Source organism: Diadema antillarum, unplaced genomic scaffold (assembly GCF_040938485.1).
Source record: "Diadema antillarum isolate AM-2024a unplaced genomic scaffold, OU_Dant_1.0 seq00000584_RagTag, whole genome shotgun sequence".
In the NCBI taxonomy this organism is placed as follows: Eukaryota; Metazoa; Echinodermata; class Echinoidea; order Diadematoida; family Diadematidae; genus Diadema; species Diadema antillarum.
This window is the reverse complement of record NW_027271518.1, coordinates 295,648-314,141: the sequence shown is the minus strand read 5'-3', so window position 1 is coordinate 314,141 and position 18,494 is coordinate 295,648. Positions and strand designations below refer to the sequence as shown.

At 39.6% G+C, this 18,494-nt stretch overlaps 1 protein-coding gene across 1 annotated transcript in view; it reads right to left on the bottom strand.

Annotated features, from left to right (window-relative positions):
* LOC139735532 (E3 ubiquitin-protein ligase UBR2-like) overlaps positions 1–18,494 on the bottom strand; it is a 63,771-nt gene that overhangs the window by 11,741 nt on the left and 33,536 nt on the right. The window contains exons 21-41 of the mRNA XM_071646288.1: positions 18,330–18,437; positions 17,043–17,106; positions 15,978–16,102; positions 15,658–15,710; positions 14,799–14,904; positions 14,110–14,158; positions 13,163–13,317; positions 12,600–12,690; positions 11,993–12,081; positions 10,091–10,365; positions 9,568–9,723; positions 8,873–8,919; positions 7,344–7,437; positions 6,454–6,636; positions 5,561–6,027; positions 4,470–4,566; positions 3,667–3,727; positions 3,255–3,342; positions 2,643–2,698; positions 1,847–1,943; positions 800–873 (exon numbers count right to left, since the gene is read on the bottom strand). Coding sequence (XP_071502389.1) covers positions 800–873; positions 1,847–1,943; positions 2,643–2,698; positions 3,255–3,342; positions 3,667–3,727; positions 4,470–4,566; positions 5,561–6,027; positions 6,454–6,636; positions 7,344–7,437; positions 8,873–8,919; positions 9,568–9,723; positions 10,091–10,365; positions 11,993–12,081; positions 12,600–12,690; positions 13,163–13,317; positions 14,110–14,158; positions 14,799–14,904; positions 15,658–15,710; positions 15,978–16,102; positions 17,043–17,106; positions 18,330–18,437 — 2,535 coding nt within the window. The remainder of the gene's footprint in view (positions 1–799; positions 874–1,846; positions 1,944–2,642; positions 2,699–3,254; positions 3,343–3,666; positions 3,728–4,469; positions 4,567–5,560; positions 6,028–6,453; positions 6,637–7,343; positions 7,438–8,872; positions 8,920–9,567; positions 9,724–10,090; positions 10,366–11,992; positions 12,082–12,599; positions 12,691–13,162; positions 13,318–14,109; positions 14,159–14,798; positions 14,905–15,657; positions 15,711–15,977; positions 16,103–17,042; positions 17,107–18,329; positions 18,438–18,494) is intronic.

The following is an 18,494-nucleotide window of genomic DNA, read 5'->3' as shown; positions in this document are numbered from 1 at the left end:
TCTCCATTAAAAAAAAAAATTAATATAACAGCTGAGCCAGCAAGGTATGAAAATCTTTTTTTTTTCTCCCTCTATCTCTTTTTTTTTCCTGAATGTAAGTATAAGACTTCATATGGAAGGTATAAAAGCAAGGTTTTCACATGATAACCAACCAAAGACAAAATCTTAAAAATCACATTACTGATACTTACTAGTCAAAAATCATCATGTAGTGATTTTAATACAACCAACCTTTAGTGTTAAGAACTGTTATAAAGACAAGGAAAAGAGTATAAGGATTTTTTGTTAGACACACTTCGAATCCAAGTTGATATATCAAAAGTACAACTAGACCTACTTCAGTCCGATGAGCAATGCAAACAATTATATCCCAAAACGGATGGATAATTAAATTTGTTTGCCTTTTTTTTTCCATTTCCTGGCCCGCTCTCTCCATACAAGTCATCCAAAAGCAAATTATGATATTGATTTACACGTGACTTTATAATTCTTTCAAAATTTGCGCAACAGTTTCATTTCAAAGGTAATCTCTCTTCCAAAAAAATTTGCACAACAGTTTCATTTCAAAGGCAATTTCTCTTCCAATGTCTATGCTGTTCCTTGAAGGTCTACGAATGAGGGATGTGGTACAGAAGGGGAAAGAGGTGTTTGTGACAACAAAAAAAAGACTAACAGTGACAAATACATGAGAAGAGGCAATATCAGAAGATAGAATGTGCATTAATATACAGGCAATGATGGTACCACAGCACATCACTGACAGCTCTTATAGAGTCAACTTGAGAATAAATGCACTTACTAGTAATGTAAACATATCAATGTCCAGTATACATGATTCCGGTGACGTCACAGAAGCTTCCTGAGGATAAAGAGCTGTGGAGGAAAACCAACAAGGAATGAGTCAAAAACAAATAAGCTGACGTTAAGGCCTAAAAAAAAAAAAAAAAAAAAAAAAAAAAAAGTGGTATCATTCCAAGGGCCTGTTTTATAGAGATTGCAAGTTGCAATCAATCACAAATTGTGTTTCATAAAACAACTTTGTGATTGATCACAAGTAATGCTCAATCTACTGATAGTTACGCTTGATTTTTCTTGAAATCAAGCGTGTCTTATGAAACAGGACTTACAGTCAATATTGAACTTACGCTTGATTCAATGAGTTACGCTCAATACATTGAGCGTAAGATCAATCGCAACTCTGTCTTTATTCCAACCATTAAGCTCTGGCATAAAGGCACTAAACGTCGAAATTATTCCTCTTATCAATCTTCGAGTCTCATCTCCACATCTGACCTCTAACACAGAAGCATTAAACCCGCAAATAACCTCACCACAAACTGTGGTAATCGTGAAATTTCAGACAAAGACCGGTCAAATTCACAAGTCCTTCCTGGTGATCCAAAAAGAGAATATTGCCCTGTCACAGTACATCCTCATACCTGGTTTCATGTAATTTACTCAGATGCTCATTTGAATTACTGCATACACTATACAGCCATAGAATTTGACCACAATCTGTCCTAAATCCATGAACTTTAACCTCATGGTCCTAAATTTACGAATCTTTTCTACTTGTGATTCATATAGACCTTTACTAGGCCTTAGAGAAATATTTCAACCTTTTCTTGAGTCAAGGTACCATGAGATTTTTTTTTTTTTTTTTTTTTTGGGGGGGGGGGGGGGGCTAAGTAAAGATGGTTAAGCAATGAACTTGTGCCAAATTTATGCAGCATCATGAAAAAATAAATAAAATAAAAACAAGACAGGAAAATATCTAGAGGAAAATAATTTATCAGCCTATGTTAATTTGTCTCGGACTGAGGTCAGTCTCTGCGGACAGACTCACCAGAGAGGAGCCTAATGGCATGCTGCTGGACATGGGCGTAGTCACTCAGGCAGCTGTTGACCACAGCGTAGCGGATCAGGCAACGCAAGCAGTCGTCCTAGGTTGAACGAATGCAAGGCCAAAACGCAACTATGAGACACACATCACCTTCAACCGATCCTAGTGTATTTCATGCAAACTAAAGCACTGAACCCACACCACTGTTTCCTCATGAACTGTGTGTCATATGGGCAGTACAACTCACACATTCATTTTTCCTGAAAAACCAAACTGGAAGAAAAAAAAATCAGGCTGTTAGATATCTTATGTTTTTTTTTCTTTTATGTATTCTAATATTATACTTCGCATGAAAAGGAGTGATTGTTGGGTTTCATAACAGCGGCAACACATTTAAATACAGTATACATGTGTATTCATTATTGATAGACAACTTTTGCATTACACTTGATGCAAGCTCATTCATACTAAAATGTTCACAAACACTTTAAAAATTTGTTCATGACTGCATGCTTGCACAATTCACATTGTATCATAAGTTTATCAACATTTTTCATACAAGATATATCAATAAGCATCTATCATACTGGAGAAAAAAAATAGGAGTTACGATTATATCAATGTTGTACAAGTCTAGATGTATAGCCTGAACAGTGGTTGGATGTGTGTTTACGACAAGTTTTATCTTCCTACTCACACAAACACACACTGAAACACACACATACACTTCTGTATCACATGTTTATGGAAACAAAAAACAGATTTCAGAGGCAATGAAATCTGTAATTTGGAAACTTACCTGTCTCTGTGATAGTGACCCAAACAGGGCTTTCCCTTCGTTCCTTAGTTGAATCTCTGAGGATGAAAATATGACAACAAATAATACTTGTCAGTGTCATTGTTACTAGTAAATTTATCATCATCATTCTCGTCATCATGACCATCATCGTCATCATCCTCATTGCTATCAACATCATCAATTCATCACCACCAGCATCGCCACTGTCATTATTGTAATCTTCATCATCGTTATCGGCAGCATCAATGTCACCGTCATCATCATCATCATCATCATTATCACAGCATCGCCATCATCACTGAGAGGTATGGATAATTCTGTTGTGAGGAAAACAATTGCTCTCCTTGCATTTATTACTATCTGGGGATAACTCCCTTTAACATCATCAAACACCGTATTGCACAATCCATGTGTGTAATCACAGGAGACTTAAAGAGATGGTTGAAAGACAACATAATATATCTATACTGGGCAATAAATTACCTTTTTCAAAAGTAATTTTTTACAGCAAAGTACTCACACAGTGCTGCCTGAGAGTAGCATGTGCTTGGTACATTCCCCACTGACAGGAAGCTATCATATCAATACATCATAAACCTGATTTCACCTCACCTGTGGCCTGGATGGAGTAGGCACACGTGTTCCAGGCTAGGATCGCCATTCTCCTGTCATCGTCATTGGGCATCACATGGAGGCCGACCTGGGAATGTTTGGACAGAATATTTTGACACAATGTTTTGACAGCTCCACGACAAATGCATTCCTGATCTCTATTCATTTATAATCCGTCCTATTCCATACTTTACTTGTCTCCTTGTTTTGTTTAGTTTTAAATGCCAATTCAATTGATTCTTGCACAGTAGTACACTGGGTGTAGTTAAATTTTTTGTTAATCTTCAATGTTAGTGCCCTAATGACAAAGAATGTGTGGTGTGTGTATGTGTGTGCGTGTGCAATGTACCTATTGTGAGTTTGTGTGAGCATACGTGTGCAGTCATTACTCGGCATTGAAATCCCAACTTACTGTGTACGCTGATCTTGTGAAGTGTCTGATCATCTCCTTCACACTCTCAGATATTGGCAAGCTGCAGTAGGAAGTAAAATACATGTAGGTGAGTAATAACAACAGTTTCCAACTTCAAACAAATCATGCGAGGACAGCATTAGCGAGTCAAGGAACATGGAAACTGCCATAAATAATGCAGAATGATTAGCAGAAAAGTTTCCCTGCATCAGCATTAGAGATTTACGTGTACTCGATACTTGGTAGTTTTGTTGTTGTATTTATAGGGAAACAGATGGATTGAGGTCTACCAGGGCCTTTGAAATCTTCAGAAATGTTGCAGGGGAAAATTTCCCTTCTTGAATTTGAATAGCACTTTTAGTCAATAGGCATATATTTTCAACAAAATGGCATACAATTCTATGTAATGAAATTGCTACACAAATGACATCCTGTATAACAGTCATATCCAAAATGCATAGCAAATTGCTATAATAACAATAAATATCATTTATAAAGCACCTATTACAACGTTTCTAAGCGCTAAGCGTCTCGGAGAAAATTAGAAAGGAGAAATTCAGCCATGAAGTAGATAGCAAGATGAAACACAGTACACAATACATAGTAAACACATTGTAAATTATAACTTATGGAACGAACATGACACACATATATATATTATAAATCAAGGCAAATTACATGTCATGTGATACCAGGAAGATTATTCCCTGTTTGATGCTACCATTCAGGATGTACGATAGGAGAGCTGTAGAGGACAAGGAAGGGCAAAGTAAAAGGGAAAGTTCAGGAGGTGTCATTCATACCACGAGACCTGGTTGAACTGAAAGAGCTGCTGGAACTTCTGGGAGACTGTCTCAGCCAGGAGTCTGGTCAATGATGGGATCTGGCATGGCATGAATCCTGGTCAAGGAGAAACACAAAGAGAGAGACACGGTAATAACATATAGAAATACAGACAAACAGATAGAATGATAGATAGATAGACAGATCGATAGATACATAGACAGGTAGATAGATAGATAGATAGACAGATAGATAGATAAATTGCAAGATAGATACATTGAAAGATAGATAGATAGACAGATCAATAGATACATAGACAGGTAGATAGATAAATTGATAGATTGATAAATTGATAGATTGATAGATAGATAGATAGATAGATAGATAGATAGATAGATATGAAGATGGATAGATAAAAAGATATACCAAGAATCAATAGACAAATAGATTGATAAATAGATGTACAGACAGACAGAAAATAAAGATGGATGGATAGATAGATGGACAGAAAGACATAGAGAGAAACAAAGACAGATAGAGAACAAACATGAATCTTGCAGGCATGTATCATTTTTATCTTCACACATCTGGTGTCAGAAGAATTGTTATTTCAATCAGCAACTAATAATGAATAAAGATAAACATGGAAGGTAGTATTGAGCTAGCTTTGATGTAAAATGCTTTCTTAGTTCTGACCAAAATTGTATCATATTTTTCAGAAAAGGAGAAGGCTTGACAGAATAGGTCACCACTTTTGATATGAAAGTATGAAATGCATCAATGCAGACTGTATTATCAAAATAACAGGTTATCAAGGAAAATTACTGCCTTCTATGTTTGGAAGACATAGAAACGAGTTTTAGAAGATGACAATCATTACCCACTTCCTTTTCAGCTTATACATCTGAAAAAATAAATCTAAGAATCATGAAATCAAATAGATTGTCAGACAAGTCTAAGATCCCATCTTTGCTCATGCTATATTTCCACATTTAAAGTACTCCCTGATCGAGTTAACTTATCCAAGGACAAATAAGGCAATACACCTTGCTCATACTTCATCTTCCCTTGACTTCCTTTTTATCTCAGAAGTGCTTGAGAACAGACTTACTTCCCACACCAATCTCTCCTTCTGCCCCTGTCCTCTCGGGCACGGCTCCTGTTTTCTCTTTGGCATCATCCTTGGACTCCATCCCAACATCATCACCCCAAGCTGCACCCGCAGCAGCCCCGCCGCCAACCGCTCCCATGTCCTCGTCACCAGCCCCAGCAGCGGCCTCTCCCTCCATGTGGGCCCCTGCGTTACCATGGCTGAGCACATCGTCTTCTGCCTCATCCTCATCCTCGTCCTCCTCTTCCTCCTCTTCGCCCTCATTGGCTGCCTCGTCATCCCCAGCCGCTGCGGCACCGTCACTCGGTGCACCTTCTCCCGACTCCATCGGGACCACGTCGGACTCCTGGTTCTTCCCCGTTGCCGTGGCAGCCGTCTCAAACTCCTGCTGCTGGGCGGAGGCTTGTAAGGTCTTCTGGATGCCCTCCAGCCACTCCTGCAGGCTGATTGGGGTCTCGGGAGATTTCCTGCAGCAACCATCAGGACGAAAAATCCATGGATGAAAATAGCCTAGTTTGAACCTATATCACAGTCACTTTTGATCGTTTAAGGAATAATGTAATAGAATATTCCTACTGTCACACATTCCTACTTTCAAACGCTGGATTGTATCAGAGGTACATAAAGTCAACAAGAGACACCATAAAAATCATCCACATTTTTGTTTTCCTATCAAAAACCAACTTATGGCAATAGATTTAACAGAATCTTTAACATCACATATCTTCAACAACAAATCACAATCTCATTCTGGTGTCAACCTCCACCACAAACTATATATCTACAAAAAACAAACAAACAAACAAACAAAAAAACGAGGAAAAACTCTCTAAATGTCTTATCATGAAAGAATATCAGGACACCCGACTATCACAACCAAGTAACATGAGTACCTTTCTGCGACAGCGCCCTCCTGCGCCGCATTCTGCAGGCTGTGGACTGATGGGAGAAGCGGGATGACGGTGTTGCTGAGCGTCTCACACAGGGGACACAGGAACTGGTGCTGGCTGATGTCATAGTTCAGCGCCCCGCGCAGGTTCCGTCGCTGCTCCTTGGCCATTAGAGACTCAAAAAACCTGTTGTATAAACAAAATTATGCCCCCAAACATGCAATTACTTTACAGAAACATAAATTCCTACAGGTGTACTCTGAAATTACTTTGTACATTGATATTCTCTTCAGTTATACATGAGATATTTTTATCACTATATTGATAAACTACATGTACATTCAAAAACATTGTTATCAAATTTGATGGACACATACATTCATTTCCCTCAACAACAAAAAATGGTTTGGCAAAAATTCACAATGTTGTCCTCCATTTAATTCTATCTCAAGCGTGCAAAACCAAGACACGATTTTCTAGGTACACTATGCTCCTTCAGCACACATATACAATGCTGTAGAAGCCAGAAATTCTGTAGAACCTGCCGTTTGCATTTAGTGGGTAGTAACATTAATTACACATTATTCACCAACTGGCATATTAACTGATGCTGTTCATACCAATCAGCATTCACATACTGAAACTGACTGTCAATAGGTAAAAGATGATGTCACCCCCCCCCCCCCCCCCAATAGTCCGCATTGGATCACCACAGCACTCACAAGATGTGATATCTTTACACCAAAGTGGATTGTCCAACTTTGATTTCAAATCCAAGTTTTGGTGATCGACCTAACGCTAAGTGAATAGATTGTCAAGTTCAAACTTTAGTGCACAGGCACGTAAAAGGTTAAGAGCAACGGCATCAGCAGATCAGTTTTGCGACATCTTACCCCTGCCAGCAGGTGGCATGCATGATGTGGCCGCAAGAGTTGACATTCGTTCCCCAGTAGAGATTGGCGCTAGCAAAAAGTGGATCAAATTTCTCTGCAGAGCAAGAAACATAAATCGGCAAAATAGATTACATGACCCCGAGTCTCTCTTCCCCTTGAACTGTTCTCACATAACAACATTGCTCTTCTAATTGAAATACAGATTTGTACGATATTTCTGGATATTTCTGAATGTCTCTGATTCTTTGATGGGAGTGTTGCATCACTTACATGTTTTGCACAATTCAAAATTGTCCCTGGAAGGTCGTTCCACAACATCACATCATGTCAATAAATCTATCTCGTATATACTCTCACAGCACTTTCTGTAAAATATGGCATATGTTCTCAAGGATTTACAGCAATATCCTTTTTTTTCCCCTCATCAGTACTACAAAAATAAAAATTATAACAAAAAACAAACAAAAACAGCATCTACTAGCTGTCTGAACAAATTGACATGGTCAATACAAATCATCACATTCTCCATGGATGAATATCACACATAAACTTGCAATGAATTATTGCTTTCTGACTGCCTGATCATGTTCACAACAATTGATCATCCTACACAATGTCGAAGAAAGAAAAAAATGTGAACAAAGGAAAAGAGATATTTTTTTTGTATGGGTGCAAGGGTTGATTCGGAGACGCTTTTTGTTAATACATTGTAGTTTCTATATATTGATTCAGTCAGTCTTCTTTTTTTTAGGCATGAAAATGCACATGAAGTAAAAACATTTCCGATTCCTCAAAACACAAAACATTACAGTCCTGTTCTACACATTCTCCAGCTGTGAGTCAGAATCAGACTCCACTATTTTGAAATATCCTACATGTTTCATTACATTAATGGTGTCAGCATGATATTTATCATTACAGCACAGGTGCATTACACATCTACAATTTCCCCTCCTCTACCATGTAATATATAGGTAATTATATAACACCGAAATAGATCCTTGTCAATTGATTAGTTGTTTGATATTGATCATTTGTCCCATTTTACTATTACATCATAATTTGTGCCATTGTGGCTCCATTTACCGTGCAATCTTGGATCCGTGCCATTTGCTCCATTCGCACACATGCCGAAAGCCTGGCACACTACGTACGTAAAATGATTGCATTTGCAGTGTGCATGCGATCACGCATAATGACGGACAGCGCGCTAGCATATAGCACCGAGCACTCTCTTGATCTCAGATCTCGAAATTCTCTCTTGTTTCTGAATTCATAAAACATTATATGACAAGGATTTATTTTTAGGTGTTATATAATTCAAATGATAAACGTTATTTCATTCCTGCAATGGATATTATATTTCATTCAGTGAAAGATGAAATTATTGATCCATTCAACTCAGCTGCACCTCGTTGAATGGATCATTTCATCTTTCACCTCATGACATATTCTGTCCATTGCACTCATAAACATTCATTATTTGTATACTGAAGTACAAGCCACAATTGGTGGGTGGCTTTACTTACCAGGGTTCTCTATTCTTTTATGTCTTGCTTTTGAGAGCACTGTTGACCTGTCAGATTGAAACAGAAATGGGTCAGAAGTGTTAGAGATTGTGCAATGGTATTGAAGCCTTCTATCTAAAATTATCTTTCATTCTATTTATCTCTCACTCTTCTTTGATTTGGGAAAATATTACATATCAATACATCTCATTAACATCATTCATATAATCTTGTTACTAATAACTATAAGGTGTGTGAGCACAGAAGGTAGTTTGATGTATGCAACAGCTCTGTGGGCTGACATCTTTGGATAAAATATTCCAGTACCAAACTGATGCTACATTTTTAGTTGAAGACACACATTAATGGCAGGTCAGCTGCACGATTTTTGCTTTTTTCTTAGTATTAATTTTCTAGAAATGGGTATTTTGTTGTCTGATTCCATCTTCTTTTCAACTTGACAGCTGCATCTGAGAACCTACGGCAAAAGTCAAGAGGTTAAAGTACTGTAAAACATGATATATTTGTGGCACAAAAATTTTGAGAATTGGAGCCGATGGCCTTTTTCGCGACATGGAATTTTCACGTATTGCCACTGGCATTCAATGCATATAGTGTAGACAAGAACTTTTGCATGCATTGTAATTTTGTGAATCTTGGCTCTCGCAAAATTCGCGAAATTATAATGCACGAGAACATTCCTCGTTTTACAGTACCTTTGGATGAATGCAGCTAACACCATGGCTTTATTATCAAATGCTATATCTTCCTCCTCTTGACACAGGATGCAGGTTGCCGTGGACACCTCGGCCATGATGGCCGGGCTCTGCCGGGGACCGAGGCAGCAGGGGTACTCAGAGCCAACAGGCTCTCTGTGAAGATAGAGGAAAGAGAGAAGGGGGGGGGGGGGCAACAACAGTGATTATTGCTGTAGAAAAATGCATCTGCAAACATGAATAAGTCTGGTACAACAGTCTGGAACAAACACACAAAGTCACAAACAAACTGCAAAAAAATTTAGTAGACTATTCCTACAAAAAATACAATCAACTCTACACTGGGAGTAGGAAAAATCTTGGGCTGATTGGAATCCTTTCGAAATAAAGATTTTTCAGAATTATGTAATTGTAAACAAAATGCCTATTAGAATATCTGAGCAAAGTATATACACATAGGCAGAGGTATCAAAACAACCACAATTTAAAAAGAAACTTTGAATATCTAAAAATTTGTTCTTACCCAGTGTCCATGCTACAGGTGGAGGAGGTTCGGTGACGAGGGACGCTCTCGTTGGTGGCATCGAAGAACTCTGGATTTTTTCGGATAAAGTTTTTCTGCATGGCAGACATCTGCGTCATGAGGTGCTCGCGGCGTTTCTTGGCCAGCGCCGCCTTGCGCTTGCGCTCTTCCGCATCCTTGGCCGCATCCTCCTTGGCTGAGGCACTGGCTGGAGGAGGTGGTGGCTTCATTTGGGCAGCTGGGTGGCCCGTCAGCTTCTGGACCTGCTCGAATTTCTGCAGAAACGGAACACAGGAACAACAGAGATTGATCGATTGTAATTCATCTTCACTTTGCGTTCACAAAAACAAAGAGGCAAAGATATCTGAATCAAAACAAGGAAAAGTAGAAATTACGCAGTGCGTAACATACGTCCCCGCCAGAAGTAGCATTTAGTGGCAAAATGTACAATATAGGTAAAAAATCAAGGTCAAAGGTCAAAGAAGTCAAAGGTCAAAATTCTGTGTACAAGTTTTGAAGCCCTCACCTAGTGCCATCACATAAAGCAAACGGAATCGAAATCGGGTTAGAAATGGCGAAGGAGTAGCATTTTGCAGCCAATGTACAATATAGGTCAAAAATCAAGGTCAAAGGTCAAAGAAGGCAAAGGTCAAAATTCTGTGTACAAGTTTTGAAGCCCTCACCTAGTGCCATCACATAAAGCAAACAGAATCAAAATCGGGTTAGAAATGGCGAAGGAGTAGCATTTTGTAGCAAAATGTACACTATAGGTAAAAAATCAAGGTCAAAGGTCAAAGAAGTCAAAGGTCAAAATTCTGTGTAGAAGTTTTGAAGCCCTCACCTAGTGCCATCACATAAAGCAAACGGAATCGAAATCGGGTCAGAAATGGCGAAGGAGTAGCATTTTGAAGCAAAATGTACAATATAGGTAAAAAATCAAGGTCAAAGATCAAAGAAGTCAAAGGTCAAAATTCTGTGTAGAAGTTTTGAAGCCCTCACCTAGTGCCATCACATAAAGCAAACGGAATCGAAATCGGGTAAGAAATGGCAAAGGAGTAGCATTTTGTAGCAAAATGTACAATAAAGGCAAAAAATCAAGGTCAAGGGTCAAAGAAGTCAAAGGTCAAAATTCTGTGTACAAGTTTTGAAGCCCTCACCTAGTGCCATCACATAAAGCAAACGGAATCGAAATCGGGTTAGAAATGGCGAAGGAGTAACATTTTGAAGCAAAATGTACAATATAGGTCAAAGGTCAAGGTCAAAGGTCACAACTGAAATTCTGTGTAGAAGTTTCAAAGCTCCCATGTAGTGCTATCATATAAAGCAAACAGAATCAAAATTGGCTCATAAATGACAGAGAAGTAGCAAATTGAACATTTTGATCACACACGGACGCACAGACGGACGGACGGACACACGGACGGACGGACACACGGACACACACACGTACGGAGCCCGTTTCATAGTCCCCTGCTCGAACTCGTTCGGCGGGGACAATAACTGTCATGATACCATGACATTTTGTTTTTTAATGATATAAATGATATTCAAAACGTATACTTTTGTAGCAACAGATGAATGCAATGGCCCTACACAGACTGGTAATTCACAAGTTTCGTGGTGTCCTTTGTATCACAATGATGTCACTGAATAAACAGTTACTAGTTGAACACTGCAACAACTTCATCTCAGCCCTGTGTCACAGAAATATCTGTGAGTTTTTAAGTTGCAAAGATGGCCATTACCATGGCAACATTTACTAATGTAACAGCTGATTGGTTGTTTCCTACCTGCTGCCAAAGCAACTGCAATTATTTCAATGAGGTGGGAGGAGGGAGGATAAGGGTGGGTAGGCAAAGGGGGTAGTGAATGGAGTAGTGAGAGTATTAAAGTTGAACTCACCTCTAGCACCCACTGAAGGAACTCACTGTGAGCCTCAAAACGGGCATAACCCACCAGACCCTGAAGGGCCTCCAAGAGACTGGGGGACCCTGCATGACAAGATGCAGGAGAAACAAAACAAGACAAGTTAACACTGATATTTTTAAAAATGCAAGAAATGGCTGGATAGATCCTTTTTTCAAGCATCAAATACAGATGCAAGATTATTTCTGAAAATCCAGATTTGTGACAAAAATGATGCATATTCTGAGTGTCAATGGACTAGTCCCGCCTCAAAATAAAAAATTCACATTTCGTAGCTGCCTCATGTTGCTTCATTCAAAAATTCTTCAACTATGAAACTGGACTTCTGTCATTTCCCCTTCTACTATTGCAAACTTCAATCCATTACAACTATCAACGCCATCGATATCCCCCCCCCCCAAAAAAAAAAAAGAAAAGAAAAAAAAGGAAGACAAGGCAAGGAAACTTTCAGGGAAAAGTTTACAAAGAATTTCTACAGCTTGTGAGGATTGTGAGTTTCTTCAATTTGTCTCCCTCTACAAATTTCTTCTAGTGCAACTATCTGAATGGGTTGTCAGGACGAGGAAATCTGCTTGTGACTTACCGTGTGCTGCCTTGATCATGAATGTCATTGGTTTGCCCTCCTTGTGACTGGCCTCTGATTCTAAGATTGCCACGCCCACCAGGTAGAGCACCTTTGAAGAGATGGAGGGACACAAGCAAATTGGATTGGATAAGTGAACAGTAAAAGCGAGTACAAAAGGCAATAATAAACACACAGACTGCATCCATCTTGCTTACACTGATCCAATGATAACTAACACAGAGTCTCCTTGATCCTGTATGTACATAAGCCTATTTCATCCTCCTTGTTTCAATTATATAGCTTGAAGCAAGGTGCTATGTCAACTTGGGTGTCACAGGTTAAGGATATGAAGGACGTTTTTCCTGCTATGCGTTACAAATCTCAGGGTATATTTACTTTCAAACAAAGACTTCCAAACAAAAACTGTCCATCCAGTTTACTGAGACAACACAATGCATTCAGTAGAACCAAACAGTTTTCTGTTACCACACCCTCATATACCATTCCTACCCCCTCCTCCTCCTCTCCTCCTCCCCTCCCCTCCCCCTCCCCCTCCCCTCCCTTCCCACACCCCGACTCACTCTGTGCATAATGTTGTCAGTGAGGTGGATTCCCTTCGGCTTGCGAACCCTCAGCAGCAGTGTGCGTATGATGAACATGAAGGTGTCGCAGTGGAGGATGCGTAGGAGTGGCTTGAAGCTGGCCGTCAGCCCTGGCTGCTTGTGTGGCACAATCACTGGTGGTGACAACGATGAGAGAGCAAAAAATAAAGTGTTCAGCATCCACTGCCATAACTCAAGTCTTCTGAGCAACAAAGGACAGGTTGACTGACTGACTGAATGAATGGCCATGTTCAAGCGCTAAAAAGCAGAGCAAACCGAACCATACTGTATTATGCCAGATTGTGAGCATTGGAGTACCTGTGGAGATAGCGCACCTTCAGGAGTTGTGTTTGGACTCGCGTCAGAGGGGTGATATGTTTTGTAGCAACAGGATCATGCATCTGGCACACTTATGCAACATACAGGTGCCTGTAACACGTTTATGCAACATACAGGTGCCTGTAACACGTTTATGCAACATACAGGTGTCCGTAATACAGAGAAACAACTTTGTATTACGACGTAGCACATGTTACATGTATCCTTCGTGTCAATTTTTGGTACGGTAAGCTTATGGACCACTTTGCATTCGAGCGCTCTGTGGCACAGGATGGTACATTATGCTTTTGGAGCACATCATATGAGTGGTCCACTTTTAGCATGGTATGGTACGTTACATTTCGGGAGGGTTCGAGCGCTCCTCTGGCATGGGTACTGTACAGTATGGTACACTTTAGGAGAGCACTCAACCACACCCAATCACTGCCATGCCCTTGCATCAAATGCTACACTACAATATTTTTTTTTAACACAAACTTCATACATCACATCACCTCTGCTCTGCTCATGTATTAGATGGCCCTCAATCAAAGCATTTAAACTTAGCATCACTTATCAGTGCACACTGTCATTTATTGTTTACTCACATTGAGGTTTCCCTTCCAGCTTTCTTCTCTGCCTGATTTGCTCCTCAGACTGTAATGAGATGGGAAATATATAGATGTAAACCAAACATTACTTCCACGAAGGTAATAACACATCCTTCATAATGAAAGTATCCCAACACTATGCAACTTCTGTCATCCCTGTTGTGATATATGACGTTATGACTCTACGTCACCTTCAGTCTTCCTATGCTACTTGAAGTAATTAAATGTATGAGCATTAATGTCAACTTTCTCTTCTTGGGATAGATGCAATGCATTTTCCTGGCAGCTTTTGAAAAATGCTAATGGCTATGCCACCCAAGCATAGGCCCTAAGAAGGAATGCCGTATCTTTGTATACGAGTAAATATTGTCAAAACAGTTTCTGCATCTGCCTCCCCGTGATCATATGTTCGTAAGCACAAGAGCAAGTCTTTGCTTGGTTTGTGCTTGGTTTGTCTTACTACAACTAATATTGTACAATTTTGTTGCAATGGGCTTACATATTTTAGAATTTTGCAGTCAATGTTTCCATTTGTTGCTTCAAATCATTTGTATCTAACAATCTTTATTCAAAGTCATCATAATAGCAGCACACATAGACTCTGTCACAAGAATGATGATTCAAATAAACCTATCTTTTATCTATACAGCCACATACGCCTACCCAACATGACTAGGGACACATACCTTGGTTTGATCCACCTTGCCATAGTGGTAGAAATAAGGGCTGTACTCATCTAGGCAGTCTGTCTTCAGCTCGTACATTCCTTTTCCTACGCCACCCGTCGGCTTCCTGAAACGACAGCGTAGCATGCAACAAGTTAATATCTCGAACTGACGATTACCACCTGGTATATAGAATTATCCAATCTATGCTGTTCTTAACCCATCTACTTTTCAATGCACAGTTTATGTGCGTATATATTCAATGCATACCAGTGAACAGGTATACTGATGATAGTCAGTATGTCTGGGGATAGAGCCTTCTCTTCTGTTGCGCCACGTCTGTGAAACTCTCTACCAGTCCTGCTTCGGAATTGCAACAACCCCAATACCTTCAAATCTGAACTGAAGACCTATATTTTCCAGCAACTTTGTGAATGATGTGTGACACATTGTGGGAGCTAGGTGCCTTTGCATGTTTCTACAGATAATTGGCGCTATATAAATGCTGTTTCATCATCATCACTGATTGATCACGATGCCCCAATCACTCAGTTAATAATTTGAAGCATGAAATCAAATCAGAATCCACTGAAGTATAACAAACATTCAACATATAATGGTTATCAGTTTGTGCAAGGTGAGTGTTAAACATACCAGCCATTACACTGGAGATCTTCCTACTTACTACTTTTTACACTCTCTTTATCCACACAGTTTTACTTGTAAAAAACAGTGGCTGTAATTTTCATCATCTAGGCACTAGCTGACTGGTTGCAAAAAAGTTATCACCCAATCAATATCGACAATTTCATAATGATTTTGGTTATAACAGGTATGGGAGGGAAAAAACAACCCCGAACCACCCTAGCTTGATACTTACTTGAAGTCTGCTACGTGGTTGATAACTGCTTCCATCCCAGTCTCATGACAGTGCTGGAAATGAAATAATTCAGATATCATATTATAATAGCAGTTAATTACATCACTGATTAATGAATAATGATAATCAACATATCAAAATTATTTTCATACTCGAGTGCATATGCAGATACCTTAGTGAATATTACCTATCACAAGAACAGAGAGTTTCTCTGTACTATCCTCTCAAATTTCTGCCAACTGTGACAAAAGAGCTAGGTTATACATGGCTTGGGGTTAGGGTTGAAAGGTGAGAGGTCATATAGAGTGTATGTGACTTACATCCTCTGGTAGGGCCTTGGTGAGCTCGCTGTGAGCCATGGGGTTGATACACAGCTGGTGGAGGACCTCTCGTCGCACACGAGCCTCGTCCGACACCTCACCTACCCCTCGCACATACCTCTCGCCTGCAATGCAAAAATAAAGTGGGGGTTCAGATACAGATGAATCGTAAGCACTCAGCCTCAATTCCAATGTCATGTACATTGTTTCTTTACACAGTAATTGACACATATTTCAATCATCACACAAAACCAATGTATCTGAAATTGACACTGATTCCACTCGATATTTGATCACTTCTGAAATCACCAGGCAGGAGATGCCTGGCAGTAAAGTTGCCGGTCTGAATACAGTCGGCCATTCGACAGTGGGAGCAGCTTGACGATGAACATTGTAGCTGGAATACATGCATCTTTGCACAAAGCAACACATTTGTGACATGATTTGGCAAACTCAGCTTGCCTATGAAGGCATTCCATGTTTACCAGTCAGTACTCTTCCATTTTTTCTCTACGTAGATCATGTAGGTTGGGCAACACATAATAGCTACGTTCAGACGGTGACCCTTAACCTCAAGGATAGCTATCTTCGAGAATAAGCTTGTAGTTGCACACTGTGTAGAGACACTCATTGATAGCTACGTTGAAGTTAACTCAAAGATAGCTATCCACATGATATCTCAGGGTTAGAACTCTATCAACCAGCCGCCGGGGTCCCCACTCGTAGTTAGGCATCCTGTGGACAGAACTTGTTGATAGGAACTTGTAGATAAGCGTAGTTTCGGGAGAGAGTGAGCCTATCCTCTACACAAAACAAAGCAAAACAAAGTAGTCCTAATAAAAGGTGGGTCCCACCATTTACTAAAATCTCTTTGTTTCTGGATATCTGGGCCATTTCAAAACCAATTTTCATCAAATACACTTTGATTTCCTTTTAGAATTGTATGCTCTCTAATATTCCATGTAAGTGGTTCCTAATTATCTTGCAAAAAATTCAAACTTGAATCCCCACCTCAACCAAAACTATATCATCCCTTTAATGAGAGAAATATTGAGGAGTACTCACAGAGAATTGTGATGAGAAGACCCAGGAATTCCTCAGTGATGACTGGCAGATGAGCATTGCAATCCTGAACAAATTAAAAAAAAAAAAAAAAAAAGATAAGAAACAACATTTACAAAAAACATTGCCATGAACATCTTGACATGGATAGTAAGCAAATAATCAACGTTGGTGAAGGTGATGGGACAAACTATCACTTCCGAGGCGATCTGGATGTAGCTATCTTTCCGAAGCGCAGCTGAGGAAAGATAGCGTACACATTCAGATAGCCGAGGAAATGATAGTTCATCTCATTGCCTGAAACCAAAAGTTGATTATTTGTTTATATTCCACATCTAGGGTCCTAGATATTCTCATTTTGTTCCACATCTGAAACCATTTTAGCTGTCTTTAGGTATCCTTAGGGCTTAGGCTACATAGTTTACTTCAGACGTATGCGCGTAGATGACAAAACAATGAATTTGCTCCCGCACTGTGCGGCACCGAAATAAAAGTGTGTTGCACTGTGGACTATCAAGTGACCTAGTTAAATGATAGTCCACAGTGCAATACACTTTTACTTCGCGCGTACTCATCTCGCAACAGAACTGTATGGACTGAAGAGATCAGCGAAACAAAAGGGACTATCAACATAGAGTGTAACAAACTTTTCTTCTCAGGTGATGTGATGGGCAAAACTACGCTTTATCACGTGATCAGCTCTTGACCAATCCTATAGCAAGATTCTTAGTATGTGGAATATAATGTGCATTATGACTATCATAATCTAGTGCATGGTGGATGAAAAGGAGCTACACTGGAAAGTCCTTTCAGTCACAAGCAATCAGTGATCAATCTGATTGTTATAAAGTGACGAAGCACATTCTCATTAAAATGACAGATTGAGAGTGTACACATAAACAGACATTTATTGTGCCAAATAGTAAATGATTACCCTAACCAAAGCTCCAACCCATTCACACACATTGTTATTACTCTCTACCTGTATGAGCACTGTCATAGATAAACTCATAATGCCATCACAAACGCATATCTTTCAGAGTGTACTAATATTTTCAATTGTACTTTCACTCTTTCTTTGTTGAATTGTGTTGCATCATGTCATGTAATCTGACAACATTATTCACTGACTTAGGAAATGCAGAAATACACAGCTAACAACGTTTGTTGGTTAGTGAAAGGCAACCCATATGCATTTTTGGATTGTATAAATTCACGACCTGTAGGATTTAGGGATGACTGGCCACCTGATCCATTTAAGCTTATTCTGAGAGCAGCCAGTCTCATTACCTCAGGTGCCTTGCTCTCTTCAAATTCTTTTGTCCAGCAGCGGACGAGGTCAAATCGGCTGACCAGAGAGATGACAAAGTCGTTGGGATCCATCAGACTCCCTCCAATCTGGGGAGGCAAAGAAGGAAGGGCGCCATCAGCCAATGCCATAAGAAAACATCAACA